At 37.3% G+C, this 19,768-nt stretch overlaps 1 protein-coding gene across 2 annotated transcripts; it reads left to right on the top strand.

Moving 5' to 3' along the window:
• The first annotated feature begins 9,370 nt into the window (after window positions 1-9,370).
• Window positions 9,371-18,037, top strand: LOC135221878 (zinc finger protein Xfin-like). 2 transcript variants are annotated; one of them, XM_064259836.1, is made up of 2 exons: window positions 9,371-9,502; window positions 10,917-18,037. In XM_064259836.1, the coding sequence occupies exon 2, from the start codon at window positions 11,666-11,668 to the stop codon at window positions 15,191-15,193; it is 3,528 nt and encodes a 1,175-aa protein (XP_064115906.1). In that variant the 5' UTR covers window positions 9,371-9,502; window positions 10,917-11,665; the 3' UTR covers window positions 15,194-18,037. The 2 variants fall into 2 exon arrangements, with proteins under 2 accessions (XP_064115906.1, XP_064115914.1); XM_064259844.1 differs by having other exon boundaries at window positions 9,390-9,461.
• The last annotated feature ends 1,731 nt before the right edge of the window (window positions 18,038-19,768 follow it).

Consider the following 19,768-nt stretch of genomic DNA (forward strand, 5'->3'; position numbering starts at 1 on the left):
CTGATATTAACCTCTGCTAGTCTTATTCCAGAGCTTGTAAGTATTGTATTCCAGTTGCGCATTGTATTTTTGAGGAAGCTGATGGTGTTTTCCTCTGCCCCATATATTTCAGGCATTCTATTAGCCATGTGTGGTATCATGTCGAAGGTTTTCTTATAGGTCTATCCATGCATGCTTAGGTTGGTTTTCCTTCTCCTACTGTTCTTCATTACCATTTTGTCTATCAGAAGCTGGTCTTTTGTGCCCCTACACACTTCCTTCTGCAGCCTTTCTGTTGGTGGGGGATGGTGTTTGTCTCCTCTAGGTAGTTGTATAGCCTTTCACTGATGATACCTGTTAGTAACTTCCACATTATTGGTAGGCAGGTGATAGGCCTGTAGTTACTGGCTATATTTCCCTTACTCTTGTCTTTTTGTACTAAGGATGTTCTTCCTGTGGTCATCCATTTGGGTGCTTGGTGATTTGAGATACAATGCTGGAGTTGTTCTGCTATTCGTGGGTGTAGGGCCTTGAAGTTTTTGAGCCAGTATCCATGGACTTCATCGGGACTGGGCTTTCAGTTTGGCATTTTCTTTAGTTGGTGTCTGACTGTGTCTGTCGTGATTTCTTGTGAATCTTTGTTTTATTCTCCCTGTTTCTTCTTCCTTGACTTCCTGGAGCCATGTTGCATGTTTGTTGTGTATACCAGATTGCTCCATATGTTTTCCCAGAGTCTCTTACTTGGTTCGGCTTCAGGAATTTCTGGGTGGTTGTCTTCCCCTCTTAGTTTGGCTGTATAGTCTTTTCTGGTTGGTTCCGAATAGTTTGTTCTGTTGGTATCCCTTATTCCTGTTCATTTACCGTTGTATCTTATGTGCTTTGGCCTTAAACCTCTGTTTTACATCTTCTATTGTGTTGTTTAGTCCCCTCTCTTGTACTTTGTATTTCTCGTTGAGTTCCTCCCTGTTTTCTTGCTTCTTAGCCTCTTTTCTGCCATCTCTTTCAGTTTACTCAAGTCAGATCTCATCACCATGATTTTGCTTTTCCAGGCGCCTTTTCCAAGGAGGTTGCTGTTTTGGTTTCTGTTGGGTTGGTTGTGCTGGTGTTCGAATCCCATCAGTTCTGCTACTAATCTTGCTCCTGCATATTGTCAAGTTATTTGTTTCTGTGATACGGTGGTGGTGTAGTTATGCCCATTATTTCATTGACCTCACTTGTTTTTCTCCCTTAATTTCTTGGTGGTGTAGGCTTTCACAATGGAGGGGATCTTTGTTCTCTCTGTATCCCTTAAACGCCGACTGGACGTATTTTTACGTCGAGATAAATTGTCTGTCGGGTGCCGACTGGAGTATTTTACGTCGACATACAAAAGTTTTTTTTAAAATTCGCGGGAAAAAAAATACTTATAGGCCTACAGCCTAAAACTTTTTCTTTTGAATCACGCGCCTTGGGGGATGCTGGGAGTCCACGGATCAAGGCCTTGTTTTGTTTTGAAGGCGTGACCCAGGCCTGCGCATGCCGATATCCCTTCCTTCTTCTCGCTCCAGCCAGCATCAGTAGCGCACCATCGAGAGCGATCTTTCGTGAAAAGTGTCTGGACTTGTGCGAGACTTTGAGCATTTGTATTGCTACAAGACATTCGTAGATATGTCTCAACGACGTGTGAACCGTGAAAGGCGCGTTTTACCCGTCGGAAGGGATCGTGTAAGGCGAGTTTTGGACATGGATGCTGGCGAGGGGCCAAGCACCCAGCATGACCCGCGCCTCAAGGCCGTTCTGTGCGGCCACGTGTGGCTGAAAGTGTTTCGGGAACACATCGTTTGCCTTTGGTTACCCCTAGAAAGCATGTGGGCGTCCTTAGGGGCATTCGTAGGCATTTGGGAGGCCTCCAACCAAGGGACATAGACGAATATCTTTCGGAGCTTGATCGGGAACATGTCGCAAGTCCTCATTTTGATGGCGGATGGTCATCGAGTGATGAGGACATCAGTCCCGATGAAAGTGAGGATGAATATTTGCCCCCAATGTCCGTTCGAGGCTCACATCCCGAAAGTGAGCTCGAATTCATGCATACGAGGGGGAATCTGAGGGGGAGGGGGAGGGGGGGGGGGGTGGGGATACGGGCTCAAGTTTTATCGCAGAGGACGATTCAGAAAGTGAGGGCCTAAGTGAGGGTGATGGGCCACGTGGGGACGGGGGGGGTAGTGTGCATCGTGCCCGCACCCGTGCGCGTGCAAGCGCGCACGGGCACGTAGAAGGTCGGCTACGTCGCGCAGCCAAGGTGAAGGTCGGTCGTCGGAGAGTGACGAGGGGTGGACGGAGGACCCCACCCCTCCTAACATGCACCCTTCACGGCAACCCCTGGGATGACCGTACCAGTACCCCTGACTGTTTTGGGATTCATCCAGCTTTTCCTGACGCGGGAATTGCTGGAATACCTGGTACACGAGACGGTGGACTACGCTCGGTACTGCCGATATGAGCTGAAGACGACCTTTGTCGTATTCCTGTCGGGGTTGCAACCTCATTGACATGGCACATTTTTTGGGGCTCCACATTTATTTTGGTTTGACACCTGCTATCGACGTCAGGCAATATTGGAAGAGAAGTTATTTTTTATATATGCCGAATGTGCCTGGCGTTATGTCCGTGATAATTTCCTGGCGATGGACAGGTACTTCAACAAGCCTTCAACCCGAAGGGCCATACCCGGAATAACAGTGATCGCCTCATTTTAGTGCGTACAGTGTTGGATTATATCCGTGAGCGGTGTAGTAATCTCGTGATTCCTGGAAAGAACCTGTCTTTGGATGAGGGGATGATGCCTTACAAAGGACGTCTTAGTATAAAAGTGTATAACCCCAAGAAGCCAAAGAAATATGGTGTAAATTCTTTCTCATTACCGAGGCCAACACTGGATACGTTGTGGACTTTTCAGTGTATACCGGGGTATTCTCCACGCTTGCGTGGCACTGTATTCAACCTTGTGGGACGTTTCCGTAACCAGGGATATCACCTGTTTATGGATAATTATTATAAACTCGGTATCCCTGCCCAGGAAACTGTATGAAGCAGGTGTTCACTTGTCAGTGGTACCCTTCGGTTGGTGCGTGGGGCCCCGATGTCCTCAAGAGGTTCGCTAGTCATCCGCAACACCTGGCAAGAGGGAGAGGACAGAGTGGCGGCGGAAGGGCGCTGTCTTCGTCATCTGTGGAAGGGTGTCCCGACTCGTCCCCATGATTACGACGAGTCATGAACCCATCCAAGAAGAGATCGTACAGCGGAAGAAGACACGTCGACAGGGCCGAGTTGTGTTTGAGGAGTTTCGTACCGAGCGGCCTACTGTCATTGGGCACTACAACATGCACATGGGAGGAGTTGATCTCTTTGATCAGCTCATCCAGTACTATCCCTTCGCCAGGAGAACCAGAAGGTGGACACAGAAGCTCCTCAAATACATCCTTCCAGTTTTGGGCCCTCCAAATATGCCTAAACTACTGTACTGTGGGATACCCGCGGTGACAATCTTCCCTGTGAGGTTGACCCACGCACAGTTCCTAGAGGTCGCCGGGAATGCCCTCATCAACTTCGATCCCGATGAGTGGCCTTCCATAACTGACCCCTGCCCCCCCGAGCTGCAGATCTGCCCCTAGAGGAAAGGGCAGATAGGAGGGCCAACTTCGCTCGACCTGCCGCCGCCCCTGCTGCCAGCCGTCCCTGCTGACGACGCCCCTGCTGACGACGCCCCTGCTGACGACGCCCCCGCCTGCTGCGCCACCCCCTGCTGCCGCCGCCCCTGCTGCCGCCGCCCCTGCTGACGACGCCCCTGCTGTCGCCGCCCCTGCTGACGACACCCCTCCCCTGCTGTCGCCGCCCCTGCTGACGACGCCCCTGCTGACGACGCCCCCACCCTCTTGCTGCCGGCCCCGCCTCACCGCTTCTCGTCGGGTAGTGGAGCCCTGCGTGTCGGCTGCAGCCAGGGGTGGTAACACCATACTGGTAGGACCTTAGAAAGGGCGAAGGCAAAAGAAACGGTGCCGGGTGGTGCCATAATGATGGCAGAAGGAGAGACACCCGGTTCTTCTGGGTCGTCTCTGCAAGGCGTTGCTCTTTGCAGGATTAGGGGTAGGTGTGACCGTAAAGTATCACACTAAGGTTCATGTATTGGAGCGCGCCCCCTAAACCGACAGCGGAGGGCGCACGGGGCCGCCCCCGGGTTCCATCAGCAGTAAGGGCGCGCGTCTCCCTCCTCCACCTGTACCTCGTCATGTCGAGTGGAAAAAAAATGCAAGACTCTTCAATGGAGGAGGGAGAAAACAAGAATAGAACGAAGAGTCAGGATTACGAGTGAGTATTCTGCATTTATTTTATATTTATTTTATATTTATTACAATTTTTTTATATATCTGAATGTGTGCATGATAAAATAATAATAAGACATTTCATGTATGCGAAAAGAGAAGTGTCACCTGCATTCCTTTTATTTATGTATTGGTACCAGAATCGAAGAATGTAATATATATTTTACGTATATTATATATATACAGATATAGATATATATATATATATATATATATATATATATATATGCGAGTTAGAGATAGAGATAGATATATATATATATATATAGATATAATATATATTTATATATATAGATATATATATATGTATATATATATATATATATATATATATATATATATATATATATATATATATATATATATATATATATATATATATAGATATATATAGTATATATATATATATATATATATATATATATATATATATATATATATATCTATATATATATATATATATATATATATATATATATATATATATATATATATATATATATATATATATATATATATTATATTTTTTTTTTTGGGGGGTAAGCAAATTACTTACAGTCTAGTAATATTCAATCATTTACCTTCACTTTAAAACAAATTGCAAGTCTCTAGAACAATATCTCGATTTATGGTGAATATTGAAAAAAAATATTTTTATTCCGTCCGCGCGCCGATTCTCGGCCGAAATCTCGGAAACGCGTAGGTCACATTCTCCTAATATTGTACCTTTTTCATATTACGCTTATATAGTTTTTATATATGGAAATGTGCGCAAAAACATGCACAATATAACAAAAATATTGGAAGGTTGTAGCATTTATCATTTTTGAAATATTTGCATATAAAGTACGATAAGTACGAAAAAAACTACGATCGGTCAACTTTGACTCAACCGAAAAGGTCAAAAAACGCATTTATAACATAAAAATCTTACAGTCTAGTAATATTCAATCATTTATCTTCATTTTAAAACATATTGCAAGTCTCTAGAACAATATCTCGATTTCTGGTGAATTTTTGAAAAAATTTTGAAAAAAAATATTTTTTCCCCTCCGCGCGACGATTTTCGCCGAAAATCTCGGAAACGCGTAGGTCACATTCTCCTAATATTTGAGCCTTTTCATATTACGCTTTTTTTAAAGGTTTATATATGGAAATGTGCGCAAAAACATGCAACAATATAACAAAAAAATATTGGAAGGTGTAGCATTTATTATTTTTGAAATATTTGCATATAAAGTACGATAAGTACGAAAAAAACTACGATCGGTCAACTTTGACTCAACCGAAAAGGTCAATAAACGCATATATAACATAAAAATCTTACAGTCTAGTAATATTCAATCATTTATCTTCATTTTAAAACATATTGCAAGTCTCTAGAACAATATCTCGATTTCTGGTGAATTTTTGAAAAAAATATTTTTTCCCCTCCGCGCGACGATTTTCGGCCGAAAATCTCGGAAACGCGTAGGTCACATTCTCCTAATATTTGAGCCTTTTCATATTACGCTTTTTTTAAAGGTTTATATATGGAAATGTGCGCAAAAACATGCACAATATAACAAAAATTATTGGAAGGTTGTAGCATTTATCATTTTCGAAATATTTGCATATAAAGTACGATAAGTACGAAAAAAACTACGATCGGTCAACTTTGACTCAACCGAAAAGGTCAAAAAACGCATTTATAACATAAAAATCTTACAGTCTAGTAATATTCAATCATTTATCTTCATTTTAAAACATATTGCAAGTCTCTAGAACAATATCTCGATTTATGGTGAATATTTGAAAAAAATATTTTATTCCGTCCGCGCGCCGATTCTCGCCGAAAATCTCGGAAACGCGTAGGTCACATTCTCCTAATATTTGTGCCTTTTCATATTACGCTTTTTTTATAGTTTTATATATGAAAATGTGCGCAAAAACATGCACAATATAACAAAAATTATTGGAAGGTTGTAGCATTTATCATTTTCGAAATATTTGCATATAAAGTACGATAAGTACGAAAAAAACTACGATCGGTCAACTTTGACTCAACCGAAAAGGTCAAAAAACGCATTTATAACATCTTACAGTCTAGTAATATTCAATCATTTATCTTCATTTTAAAACATATTGCAAGTCTCTAGAACAATATCTCGATTTCTGGTGAATTTTTGAAAAAAATATTTTTTTCCCCTCCGCGCGACGATTTTCGGCCGAAAATCTCGGAAACGCGTAGGTCACATTCTCCTAATATTTGAGCCTTTTCATATTACGCTTTTTTTAAAGGTTTATATATGGAAATGTGCGCAAAAACATGCACAATATAACAAAAATTATTGGAAGGTTGTAGCATTTATCATTTTTGAAATATTTGCATATAAAGTACGATAAGTACGAAAAAAAACTACGATCGGTCAACTTTGACTCAACCGAAAAGGTCAAAAAACGCATTTATAACATAAAAATCTTACAGTCTAGTAATATTCAATCATTTATCTTCATTTTAAAACATATTGCAAGTCTCTAGAACAATATCTCGATTTATGGTGAATATTTGAAAAAAATATTTTTATTCCGTCCGCGCGCCGATTCTCGGCCGAAAATCTCGGAAACGCGTAGGTCACATTTTCCTAATATTTGTGCCTTTTCATATTACGCTTTTTTTATAGTTTTATATATGAAAATGTGCGCAAAAACATGCACAATATAACAAAAAATATTGGAAAGGTTGTAGCATTTATCATTTTTGAAATATTTGCATATAAAGTACGATAAGTACGAAAAAAAAAACTACGATCGGTCAACTTTGACTCAACCGAAAAGGTCAAAAAAAACGCATTTATACATAAAAATCTTACAGTCTAGTAATATACAAATCATTTATCTTTATTTTAAAACATATTGCAAGTCTCTAGAACAATATCTCGATTTATGGTGAATATTTGAAAAAAATATTTTTATTCCGTCCGCGCGCCTATTCTCGGCCGAAAATCTCAGAAACGCGTAGGTCACATTTTCCTAATATTTGAGCCTTTTCATATTACGCTTTTTTTAAAGTTTTATATATGAAAATGTGCGCAAAAAAAAAAAACATGCACAATATAACAAAAATTATTGGAAGGTTGTAGCATTTCTCATTTTTTTTTATATTTGCATATAAAAAAAAACTTTTAACAAAAATTCGACATTCGGTCAACTTTAACTCGTTCGTAAATGGTAAAAAACTGCATTTGTAAGCTAAAACTCTTACAGTATCGTAATATTCAATCATTTTCCTTCATTTGAAACAAATTGCAAGTCTCTATAACAATATTTCGATTTATGGTGAATTTATTAAAAAATTATTTTTTTACATCCGCGCGCTACGAATTCATGCATCATTTTGTGATAATATTTTCTCTGTGTTGCTTTTATTGTTTTACAATATGTTATATATCAAAATGATCGCAATTTAGTGCACATTACAACGAAAAAAAAAGCAACTTGTTACCTCTAACCGTTTGGCGCACAGCGCGATTTGAATACAATTATATATGAAATTTCGTTTTTGCGCTATCATATATCGCATTATTTATATATGATAATGATAATATTTTCATTTCTGATGGTTGCATACTAAACTTCAAGCAATGAGAAAAAAAGGAGCCAAAAATGAACTCTTAATCTTGAAAAAACTAAGCGCGCTGTGATTTTTTGAAAAAAATATTTTTTCCGCTTACGCGCTCACTCTCAAACTCCGGCATACGGGAGTCATTTTTTATTTACCGCTCCGGCGTTTAAGGGGTATCTGGCTCCATCCATTGTCTAATCTTTTCTACCCCATTCCGTCCTCTCTGTTACTTCGTCTGTGTTTCTTCGTGTGTCGTTGTTTGATACCTCATCCTCCCTGTCGTCCTTCGTGGTGGCATCGTCTCTCAGTTCGTCCTCGTGTAATTCGTTGTCGTGTGACATTTCCCTTTCCAGTTCCTCTCTTTCTGTTGGGGAGAGACAGTTCTTTTTTCTTTATGATACCTTACTTGGTCTGCCAGCCTCTGCTCTGTTTGGGGGGTGTTATTCCTCTCATTCCAGATGTTGACCAATCTTCTTCTATATCCTCTCTCGTCGGGTTGCTTCTGATGTAGCATCTCCATATTTCCTTATTTTCTTCTCTTGTCCATTTCTTCCTTTTTGCCTCTGTAGCTCCAATCTCAGGCTGTTGATTACTGTCGTTGTGGTGATCAGTTGCTGGATGACGACCTCCAAGTACCTGACCGTCTTCCCCTTCAATTGGGTTGAATACCTGGTTGCCGGACGAAGCTCCTCTGTTGCCAGAGGTTCCATTTACGTCGTTGTCGTTTATTCCTTCATTTCTTTCCATCATTGCTGAGTTTTGTTATTTAACCCATAGCTGGACCCTACCCCATCAGGGATAGGTACTCATTTACAGCTGAGTAGACTGGGTAAATTATGGTAAAGATCCTTTCCCAAGGATCAACGCCGAGGAGAGCGGTCACCCATCCAACGACTGACCAGCCCCAATGTTGCTTAACTTGACTTAAGTCTATTGACAACCTAACCCACTCCTCCATGGCGCTATTATTATTATTATTATTATTATTATTATTATTATTATTATTATTATTATTATTATTATTATTATTATTATTATTATTATTATTATCATTTCACCATTTTTACCAACCTGTAGTAATTGTATGGTAAAGTACTGTAGTTCTTCGCTAAAATGAAATTGTTGCAAAATGGAAGTCTAATATCTTTCAAGATGATTTTCACTTCTCTAAAGTACACGAATCTATGGAAAGACCTTTAGGAGGAATACAGAGTCTTCTATTGTTCAATATATGCAATTCTCATTTAATTGGTCACAATTTTGAAATTCAATCCCACATTAAGCATAAGATATTAATAAGTACATATTGTAGTTTTGTTTTCACTAGAGTGTCCTCTTACAAATGAAGAATTTAACTTAAAATCGTTTATTCATAAATTTTACATGTAAACAAACACTCGCCAATAGAAGACGATGTGTTTACTCGTTTCTGGAGAGTTTAGGCAACTGTGACTAGTATTCTACTACTTATCACACAATAGTTACCCTTCGGGAGCAATTTTTTGAATTATTTCAAGGTTAAGATTACATTGTACGATTGTCTGAGAAACATATTAAGGTAATAATACGGTAGATCTAAGTAGCTAGGCAGCACTAATTTAAATCTTAGGCACCTGGGTGTTTTTGGTTACCTGTAGCCTACTCCTACTAGTAGGTAGTTACTAGTATAGCCTAGCTAGTAGGAGTCCTTACGGCATTACCGTCGACAGTTAGTATACTGTCAATCAAATTGAATTACGTTGTCAAATTCTAAAGAATCTTGTACTGCAAGGTAACCTAGCCAAGGGGAAGCTTGTCCAACATAAAGACCTATGAAGATTAGCTACTTGGGCTACTACTCATTAACAGCAAATTGAAAGGTGCCATTGAGCAGTGGAGGTGGTCAGGTGATGGGTACTTCTTGCTCTTACTACTAGATAGTTAACCAAGGGGTGCAGGGTGAAGGGCAGTACTATCATAGGATGTACATTTTGTAGTGCATGACGTAAAGTTAATGTGCTACTACCTAGGTTGTTTTGATGGATTGAAAAGTAATAGCCTAGCTACTATAAAAAATCAAAGCAAATTTCCCACAGGGTAGGGAGACAGGTTGGCGTGAGAAATTTGATCGTGAAAATGGACCAGACCTAATCTTTCCTAAAGTAACTTGTCTTTACCTAACCAGCCCTTACCTTCCCAACCTGACTTAGGGTGCTATGCCCTTACCTGGCCTAGTGGGAAACAGATTGGCTGAACTAAATTTCTGTTCGGACACATGGACTGGCACTGGTTATAGGTACCTAACCAAAACAACCTTAACCTAACCTTTCCAAGAATGTCATACCCTGACCTAACCAGAACTTACTTTCCTAAGCTAACTTAGGGTGCCATGCCCATACTTAGGTGAAGGGATTTTCAACCCTCCCTGGACTCCCACAAGTAACACTGAATATCAGAAACAGTTTCCGCTAGGTGGCGAAATTGGCAACACCTACCTCTGTCTCCCTGCCCTGCCTATTACCCAAAAATTTAACTGGGTCAGAGTCTGCAATGTGTGTTTGTTGAAAAATGGAAACTGGAAGTGCTGAGAGATCATTTTAGATATGAGCTGGAATCTTTGAAAAGGAATTCTGGGGCAAATTGTGGATCATGTTGCTGTAAATTAAGTGTTCAAAGGAACTCTAGAAATCTAGTGTATGAAGAGACGGTATAGATGTCGACCTGAACCAGAAAAGAATTAAGTTAAAAAGTGCTAGACATAGAAGAGTGGAGTTGACACTTTTTGTGTCTAATCGTGTGATAGGAGTATCTGACATAAAAAGAAAACTAATGATGGAAAAAATAATCTTATAAATTTCTAGACCATTATTTTTCACATAATTACATATACAGTAGTAGCTTTAGAGATGATGGTAAATATTGTACTGAAAAGTTTGATAGGAAACATGCAAATTTTTATTGAAAAGAATACTAAATTGATTTTTTCCTTTCAGGTGTTTCAGATATGATGTACAGAAAAATTCGAAATGAATGGCCTTTAAATTTGTGAAATGAAAGGCTAGCTGATGCTGGCTGTCGTCAGCTACATAAGGTATGAAGTTTCAAGATGAAACCTCCAAAGGATATAGATGCAGCCATGAAAAATGGAAAGTTTCTTGTTTGAAAATGGATGCAATGCTGGAACTAAATATATATGGGTTGTTTGAGAATTCTAGATTAATCTTTTGTACATTTTAAGAAACTAACCTGTTAGTTCAGGTACAATAGTACTAAGAAATTATTTTGTGAATGGCAAGTTTTGATGTAATTGCATCTTGTACAAAATTATTCTTCATTAGAGTAAGCAAATAGTATTTGGGAAATTTTTAATGTTTTGACGTATGATTGATATTTTTGGATTACTGTATAGGGATTGTTCTTTTACTATCATTTTGTATTGAGGTAAATTGCTTTGCTATTTACTTTTTGTAATTTTGAACTGTGAATGCACTGTTTGGATTAATAGTTAATGTTGTATGAGTATTATTGCTAGTCCTCAGAATGATATTAAATACAAAATTCAAATAGGATATTATTAGGATTATTTGAAAATATCTTTTCAATTATTAGTGTGGTAACTTTACTTGAAAATTCATTAAAATTTATGCAACTCTGTGGCAGCTGATCAGTCATATTATATGGTGATATATTTTTGTAGAACTTGCTTTAGTTTTTATCTATATATTAGCAATTGACATGAAAAATGGAGGTTATAGAAAGCGATGGAGAAAAAGTTTATGTTTGTGGCATGTGTGGTAAGTCATTTAGAAGGTGTGACAACCTGAAAAAGCATATGGCTATTCACAACGGCACAAGACCATATAAGTGCAGCTTGTGTGAGAAATCATTTCGTGCACGTGGCCATCTCAATGCCCATGTTCTTATCCATACTGGTGAGAAGCCATTTAAATGTACTGTTTGTGAGAGAGAGTTCAATCAAAATAGTAACCTCAAAAAGCACATTAAGCGTCATACTGGTTATCGGCCATATGTTTGTGAGATTTGCCAGCAGTCATTCACGCAGCTTTGTTACCTTAAGGAACACTTGAAGTGTCACACTGGTGAGCGGGAATTTGGTTGTCATCTGTGTCCCAAAAGGTTCAAAAACAACAACCTTTTGAAATCTCACATGGTAACTCATAGCCATGAAAAGCCTTTTAAATGCACTATTTGTGATAAAGTTTTCAAGTACTCTAAAAATTATGTTTTGCATAAAATTGCTCATGATAATGAGGTAGTTTGTTACTGCTCTGAGTGTGGCAAAGAATTTAGGAATCAGAATAGACTAAAGAGACATATGTTGTTTCATCAAGGCATCCAACTGTTTGAGTGCTTTATATGTGGCAAGGAGTTTCGGAAGGCAGATAACTTGAAGAAACACTTAATCATCCACTCAGGAGAGAAACCCTTTCACTGTGATGATTGTGGCAAAGACTTTCGTTCTCAATCTAATCTCAAGTCACACATGATCTTACATTCACTTAATTATCCCTATTCTTGTGATATTTGTGGTAAGAAGTTCAAATATAAATGTAATTACACCCGGCACATGAATTGCCATACAGGGCAGACAGTTTATACATGCACTTTATGCAATGCAGTGTTTAACTCAAAGAGCGCTCTTGATTCCCATCAGTTTGTCCATGTCAACCAAGAGGAGAATCCTTATGCTCAAGAGTCCATTGAAGGTATCACTGCACATGAGTTGATGGGAGATGAGGACCTTCAAGACATTATTCACAACATTGAAGCTGTGGATTTGGAAGGTCAAATGCCCTCACCATCCAATGAATCGTCTATAACTGTACCATTAACATTCAGTGAAAGAGCACGGATGGAATTAGAAGGCAAGAAACCTTTTGAATGCCAGGTGTGTGGAAAAGAGTATACAACAAGCACTAACTTGAAAATTCATATGAGAAATCACACAGGGGAGCGTCCTTTTAAGTGTACATTATGCATTAAAGACTTCACTCAAAATAGCCTTCTCAAAGTTCATATGCGGAGCCACACACGTCAAAGGCCATACAGTTGTAATGTGTGTAACAAAAGCTTCAAACATAGCAGTCATTTGCACACTCACTTCAGGGCCCATGTTGAGCACGGTGGTGAAAGTCAATCAGAAGACGCAGAGGCCAGTGTTGGGGATCATTTAGTTGAACCTGTGAACACATGTAATGTTTGTGGAAAGATTTTTGTAAGAAAATATATGTTGAAAAGACATATGCTAGTACATTCTGACAAACGGGCCTTTAGTTGTAATCACTGTGATAAAAAGTTCAAAGAGAATAGCCACTTAAAAGCACATACAATGCTTCACACAGGTGAGCGACCATTTGATTGCAATATATGTGGCAAAAAATTCATCCAAAAAAGTGACCAGAAAAGACACATGAGAACCCATTCAAAGTCACCCTCCAAAGGTAGACCATTTACTTGTGCAGTTTGTGGCTTAAAATTTTCATATATGCATAATTTAGAAACACACAAGATAATACATGCTATGAGAAAAAATAAGCATTCTGGAGAGGAGGTGAGTGTTGACGCAACTCAGAGTTTGCATGATGGTGAATCTGAGGGCATTACTACTGTTATTGACAGTAGCACTGAAGAAGAACAGACCCATCATCTTACCATCTGTGAAAAGGAGGAAACAAACAGTGTGTTTCAGGGACAACTGAAAATGGAGGAACAGGAAAAAGTGACAGGCGAACTATTATTGAGGACTAATACAGGTGTTTATCCTCGGGAAGTTGTGCCTCATGAAAGTGTTGGAAATATGTTTATTCAGGATACAGAACCAGTTTTGAAGGAGAATGTTATACGAGTGTATAGTAACCAAACAAATAGTCTTCAGAATGAACCTAGTCATGCTTACCCCAAGAAAAGTGATTTAGATGAAAATGATGAGCCTACAAATATTAACAGTTATGAAGGTGCATTATGTAGAATACAGATTGATACACAGGTAGCAGGGAAAGTGAATGGTGATTCTGTCCAGTATGACTCCAAGGATATCCATGAACAACAGGAGCAGAATGCCATCTCACCCAAAACAATAAAATGCAGTAGTTATTCAGAAACAAATTATATCTCAAAAGGGCCAGCTATATATGAATGTCTCGTATGTGGAAGAATATACAGGAGTTTTTATACTCTAAGGAGACATATGATTCTGCACAGTGGATTACACAATATGATGAAAACCAAAGTTGGAAAGTGCCCAACTTGTGGAAAAAAATTTTCCCGCATAAGTAATTTGAAAAGGCACATGACAGTTCACACTGGAGAACGACCCTTTACGTGTAATCTTTGTAGCAAGAAGTTCAAAGAGAAAGGTCATCTCAAAACACATATTTTGCTAGTTCACAGTAATGAGCGACCTTATCAGTGCAACATTTGTGGCAAAAGGTTAGCACTGAGGAGTGATCACAAGCGACATGTACGGTCACACAAAGGTGACAAACCTTTCTGTTGCATTCTGTGTGGATCAAAATTCACTACAAAGAGAAATTTAGAATCGCACAAAATCATCCATGCAATGAAGAAGAATAGGTATAATGATGGAATAAAAAACGAAATTGTTTCACACACTATTACTGATAGTAGTCAAGAATTCTCTGTCAAATATGAATCTGGAGTGACTGATTTTGAAGAATCAGAGAAAGTTGTTCTAATTCATAATGAAGTCATTGATGATGATAAAGTTAGAATCCAAACATACACAGGTACATTCAGTAAACCAGTGGACAGGTGTAAAGAAAGTAGATCAGAGGGAATATCGGAAATTGAGGACCACGTCAAGCCAATATTAAGATTTTATTCTGGGAACCAATCAAGACATGTAGAGCAAATTGACCAGGAGAGAATATCAAATACAGGTTATGGAAGAACTAACATGCAAGACCGTGGTGAACCAGTTATGCATTATCCGGTTGAAGATGAATTTCCTCTTAAAGGAATTGAGCCTATAACTGAGGTTCAAATTGGAAAGATAACAGTTCAGGCAATTCCTTATGAACTAGCAAAAGAGAGAAATAGGGTAAATCAGAGTGGAAGAAATTTCAAGTGTTCAGTTTGCTGTAAGTTGTTTTTAACAAATCACAACCTTAAGATACATATGCGGATTCATACTGGTGAACGTCCATTCAAGTGTACCATATGCAGTAAAGACTTCAATCAGAAAAGTAATCTGAAAATTCATATGAATACTCATAAAGCAAAAAAGTAGACAAGTTTCCACTGCTGAACCGGATTCCTCAGACCATAAGATGTCATTCTAAAGAGAATCAGGTTTAGTTCTGATGCCTCATAAAACATGCCATTGCAGTAATTAAATGCTATCATTATAACTTTAATGCTAATGCTGTCTCATTGTGAATTATGTTTTTTGTCAAAGATAATGTTTCACTAGTATTCATTAGCAGTGTTTTATTATTCAAAGAATCTTAATGTTTACTGTAAGTTGAAAATAGCACAATTATTGACACTGCATTTTAAAATAGTAAGATACTGTTGAACTAATTTACATAAATAAGGAAGTTTTATCATTACTGTACTAGGGGAGTGTCATCATTAAATTTTTTAACCAAATTATTAGCACACTTACCTGATATTGACAGTGGTTGTTAGACCATTCAAGTTAACTAATGACACCATCACTCACAGTTATTTTTGATAGCATGAATAGGCTTCCTAGCTCGTGTCCTTTGTTTACTGAGGAAGTCTCTCCTTTGCACAAATTGATCTTCATAGTTTTGGTGCTACATACTTTGATTATCACTCAATATGTATATCTTCATAGTCAATGCTAATTATTAATAAAATTCCCATGTATTCCTTACCAACCCTTGTGGCAAGTATTTTCATCCTAAAAATATACTTTGGTGTCGGTGAATTTTCATGTTTCTACCAGGGCTAATCAGTGGCCAAGGTATATTCAGTTCCCTAGAAGTATATTTTTTTGTCTTATATGAATAAATGCTTGTTCATTGCTTTTAGCATTGAGCTAGATAGCAAGTTTCATTAAAACCATTTTGATCTGGTAAATAGCAACTCCCAACTTGAAGTGTTTTTGGTTGAGAAAAGTGCTATTTGGTTTTCTTTGAGTAAGCATTTCTCCATCATTAGTTATTACTATTTTGTTGTGAATACATATGAATGTATAGCAATAGATTTATAATTGCACTTGATTTGGTTTCTATGTCTAAGTTGGTACTGCTGTACAGTAGTATTATATTTTACACATCTGGCAATTGTAATGTATAAATCATAAAGTATTATGTATACCATCATGCCACAACATAGATGCTTGAGCTCAAGAGTTTTGTATCTAAGTATTCAGAAAGATTCAAACCTCGTTTGTTACTTATGTAGGGGTAAAGTGTATTCACTGGAACTTGCATGTTGTGTACGTATTCTTCAACTGCTCTAAAGGGCAGTGGCTGTAGACACTTCAACCATTTGACCTCTTTGAGGGACAGGATGCTCATGAGCATTCGAAATTTCAGGTAATTCTTCAGTCACTACCTCGTCAGGCTTTCAGGTATTTCAATTCTGAAAGCATTCTATGTTTGTATTCTAAACTATTCCTATTTTATATCTTTTCAGATACATGTGCTTCATTAATTGTATTTGAAACATGTATCTGTGGTTCTTTAAATACTGTATTGGCAGTAAGAATGTGGTTATTCCTTGGTATATGAAAATTAAAGGTCAGTATATTTTTTTGTTGTACTGTAATTAGGTTTTGGAAAGATTTTTGTGCCAATAATTTTTTTTCTTTGATATATATAACTATTTACTAGAGAAGGTTTCAAGTTTTGAGCCAGGGTGCTCGTGCACTTCATATGTTGGTTTTAGAGCCTGTAAATCCATAAGCTCCCACTTAAAATCACAAGGACTGAAAATATCAAGTTTCCAAGAAAAATTAAAGACTCTTATTCTTTGGATGTTATGCCATTGTGGATTTGACAGTTAATGCGCCGTATGCTGCATAATTCTCAGAATGTTTGTGCCTTCCTCTCTGCTTAATCCCTAGCCAGTGTCTCGGTTTTTAAATGAACCTTTTCCAGGTGTTTTTATTTTGCGTCTTTTTGTCTTTTCCTTTATCTGGTATGTCTTTTCAAGTGCATCCCATCCTCTCCTTCTTTGTTAAAATACCAAGTTTCAGTTTTACAATATTTTACTATTGCTCTGTACTAAGATATCTTTACCATGTCTTGACATTATTTTTGCTGTCTTATTCCACCATTCAGTGATGATATTTATCTCTTGAGCAGTCTCTTCCAGTACCCTTTTGGTATCAGAATGTCTTCGCACTATGTACAGTATATGGCATATGAATTTGCTGGTTGCACAGAGTGCCTTTAGTGGAGTGAGATAAGAGAAAAAAGAAGCAAACTTTAAAGTAATATGAAAGGGATATATTATTTTGAACACGGAGTTTACAGGAAAAAACTGCATAAGTAGTGTTTTGTACCATGTTTTTTAACACCATATGGTTTATGTAGCAAGTCTCAAACAGTGATTTTGGTTATTTTTCTATCTTGTACGAAATGCAGTCTTATCACACAGCATTCCATAGTCATGCACAAATTTAATTACCTTTTCAGTGACATAGAGGACTAAGCTTTGCCCAACCTGTCTGCCCCATACATTCTCTATAAATTACACTTTATATCATTCAAATAATGGTACAGGTACAGGTATTTGTTATTAGATTATTGTTATTCACTCAAGCATATTTTATACCTGAGTTAGTTATTATGTAAAGCAGGCTGTTGTGCTGTATTTTGAAAATTTAGTACCTTAAAATAAGAATTCCCTGTAAATAATGTGTTCAGCTTTCATGAGGTTAAAGTATGCTCACTTATAAATGAAAGTGCATTTAGTGTGACTGATGCTGGGAAATTGTTATGATTGTAATTAGTGTAGTATATTTATTGTGCAGTTTGAAGCACTTCCAGTGAATAATTGTAAAATAGTAGTTTATTTTTTTTCTTGTACAGTATGTGTTTTGTTGCCGTTTTGAGGACACAAGTTTTTGAATTATGTAAATAAAATAAAAATTTTACCATGCATATTATTAATCTCGTTAAAGTTTTTAGAAAAACATAAGAAAGCAGACAAAACTGCATTTGTAGAATATTGATTAGATAGAAAACAGAAAACCTTAATCAATACTTGAATTATCACAACATTTATCAGTCATATTAGAGTGATTTTAAGGTCCTGGTAAGAGTAAAAAACTGATAAAGGATTGCCAGTACATTGTATCAGTCATAAATGGCAAATATAATAATTTTGTTTGACTGGGCTAAAGTTTATTGTATGGTATGCATTGTATTTTACATGTATGGTATTGTCAAAATTCTCACTTTTCATAGATGCATTGATTTCTGCATTCTATCAGATGCAAAATTACTAATCGACTCTCGGTGAGGCAGGCTCGGTTGCTGATCACTGGTTTGGCCATGTTGTTTTTACGGTTAATAATAATAGTAAATGAATATGAGAAACATGACAAAACACAAATAAGTGTGCTAAAGAAATTTCTTAATATCTTTTCTCCATTTCAAAAAGTACAAAATGTAAAGAATTTGGTTAACCATGAAAAGAGTTACTATGTAATGGTGCCATGGATGAACTTAAAAAAAAAGGCCAAAACCACAGGTAAATGTGTTGTATGTATGCCCTAAAACTGGTACCTAATATTCAAAGATCATGCATGACTTACTTTGGAAGGGTACTACCCTAACACAGCCTAGATTCAAGAACTGGTAGGCAGGTTGTTCAGTGGAGATGTGTTCAAATTCAAAATTAAAAACACGTCGGAGAACAACTAACAGAGAACCTAACATTAGTCTTGTGTCTGCTAAAATGTTTGATTAAATCGGTTGCATAAAAGCAAGTTGCATAAGGATGTGTTCAAGTAGCAGTGAAGAAGTGAGTGTTAAGAATTGAGAGCATAAATAATATTAAAAGAGAACTTGTCAAGTCAAGTTGCATACTTCAAACAGTAAAACCCAGAGAGCCATTTAGATATATTCCTTATTGGAATCCCAAAACTAATGACTAAAACCATTTCCGTTGATGTATATTGTGAGCCATTTATCATGTACAGTATTAATTTGATATTAAATTAATACTGTATTGTATAATATAAAATTAATACTTTAATATAAGATTTCCCTTCTTACTAGAAAATTTTATTTTGGCCACTAATTAATTTTCTCTTGAAGGCATCAGATGTTTCACAATGTGTAAAACTAAAAAGTTAAAAACAGATTTCCTAGGCATTTTACTAGTCTTTATGATGGTTTTTATAACATCTTTCATTCAATTTTTGCTCCCCAGGATGTGGAACTATTTAGGCAAGATTTATTGAGATTTTTCTTGCTTAAATATACAACTTCCCCTTGCAAGAGATACAGCAACAATTTTAAAAGAGACTTTTAGGTCAAGATGACATGTCTGCAACCAGTCTTTAGTGTCAACATAGACTCAACTCTGCTTACTCCAAATAGTAGCATACAGTATACAGCACATACGTACTTGCTTTCTGTCAAAACCTGAAAGACTACTGCCCTACCCTAGGTAGGCCAAAGTTAAACTGACAGTTTAAGTTGGAAGGGAAGTTAAGGCGTTTAAATACAAGATTATATGTAAATAGTTTAATTAAGTTATTCAGATATATGCATTTAGGAATTCTCTATATATTATATATATACAGGAAAACGTTGATCACAGTATGTCATGAAATCCTTATTATTACCTTCAGACAATTTGAGAACAGTCTTTCAAA

This window comes from Macrobrachium nipponense, chromosome 20 (assembly GCF_015104395.2).
Source record: "Macrobrachium nipponense isolate FS-2020 chromosome 20, ASM1510439v2, whole genome shotgun sequence".
NCBI lineage: Eukaryota > Metazoa > Arthropoda > Malacostraca > Decapoda > Palaemonidae > Macrobrachium > Macrobrachium nipponense.

Excerpts from the sequence above, each read along its gene's own strand:
- LOC135221878 (XM_064259836.1), top strand. The coding sequence starts at position 11,666 with ATGGAGGTTATAGAAAGCGATGGAGAAAAAGTTTATGTTTGTGGCATG.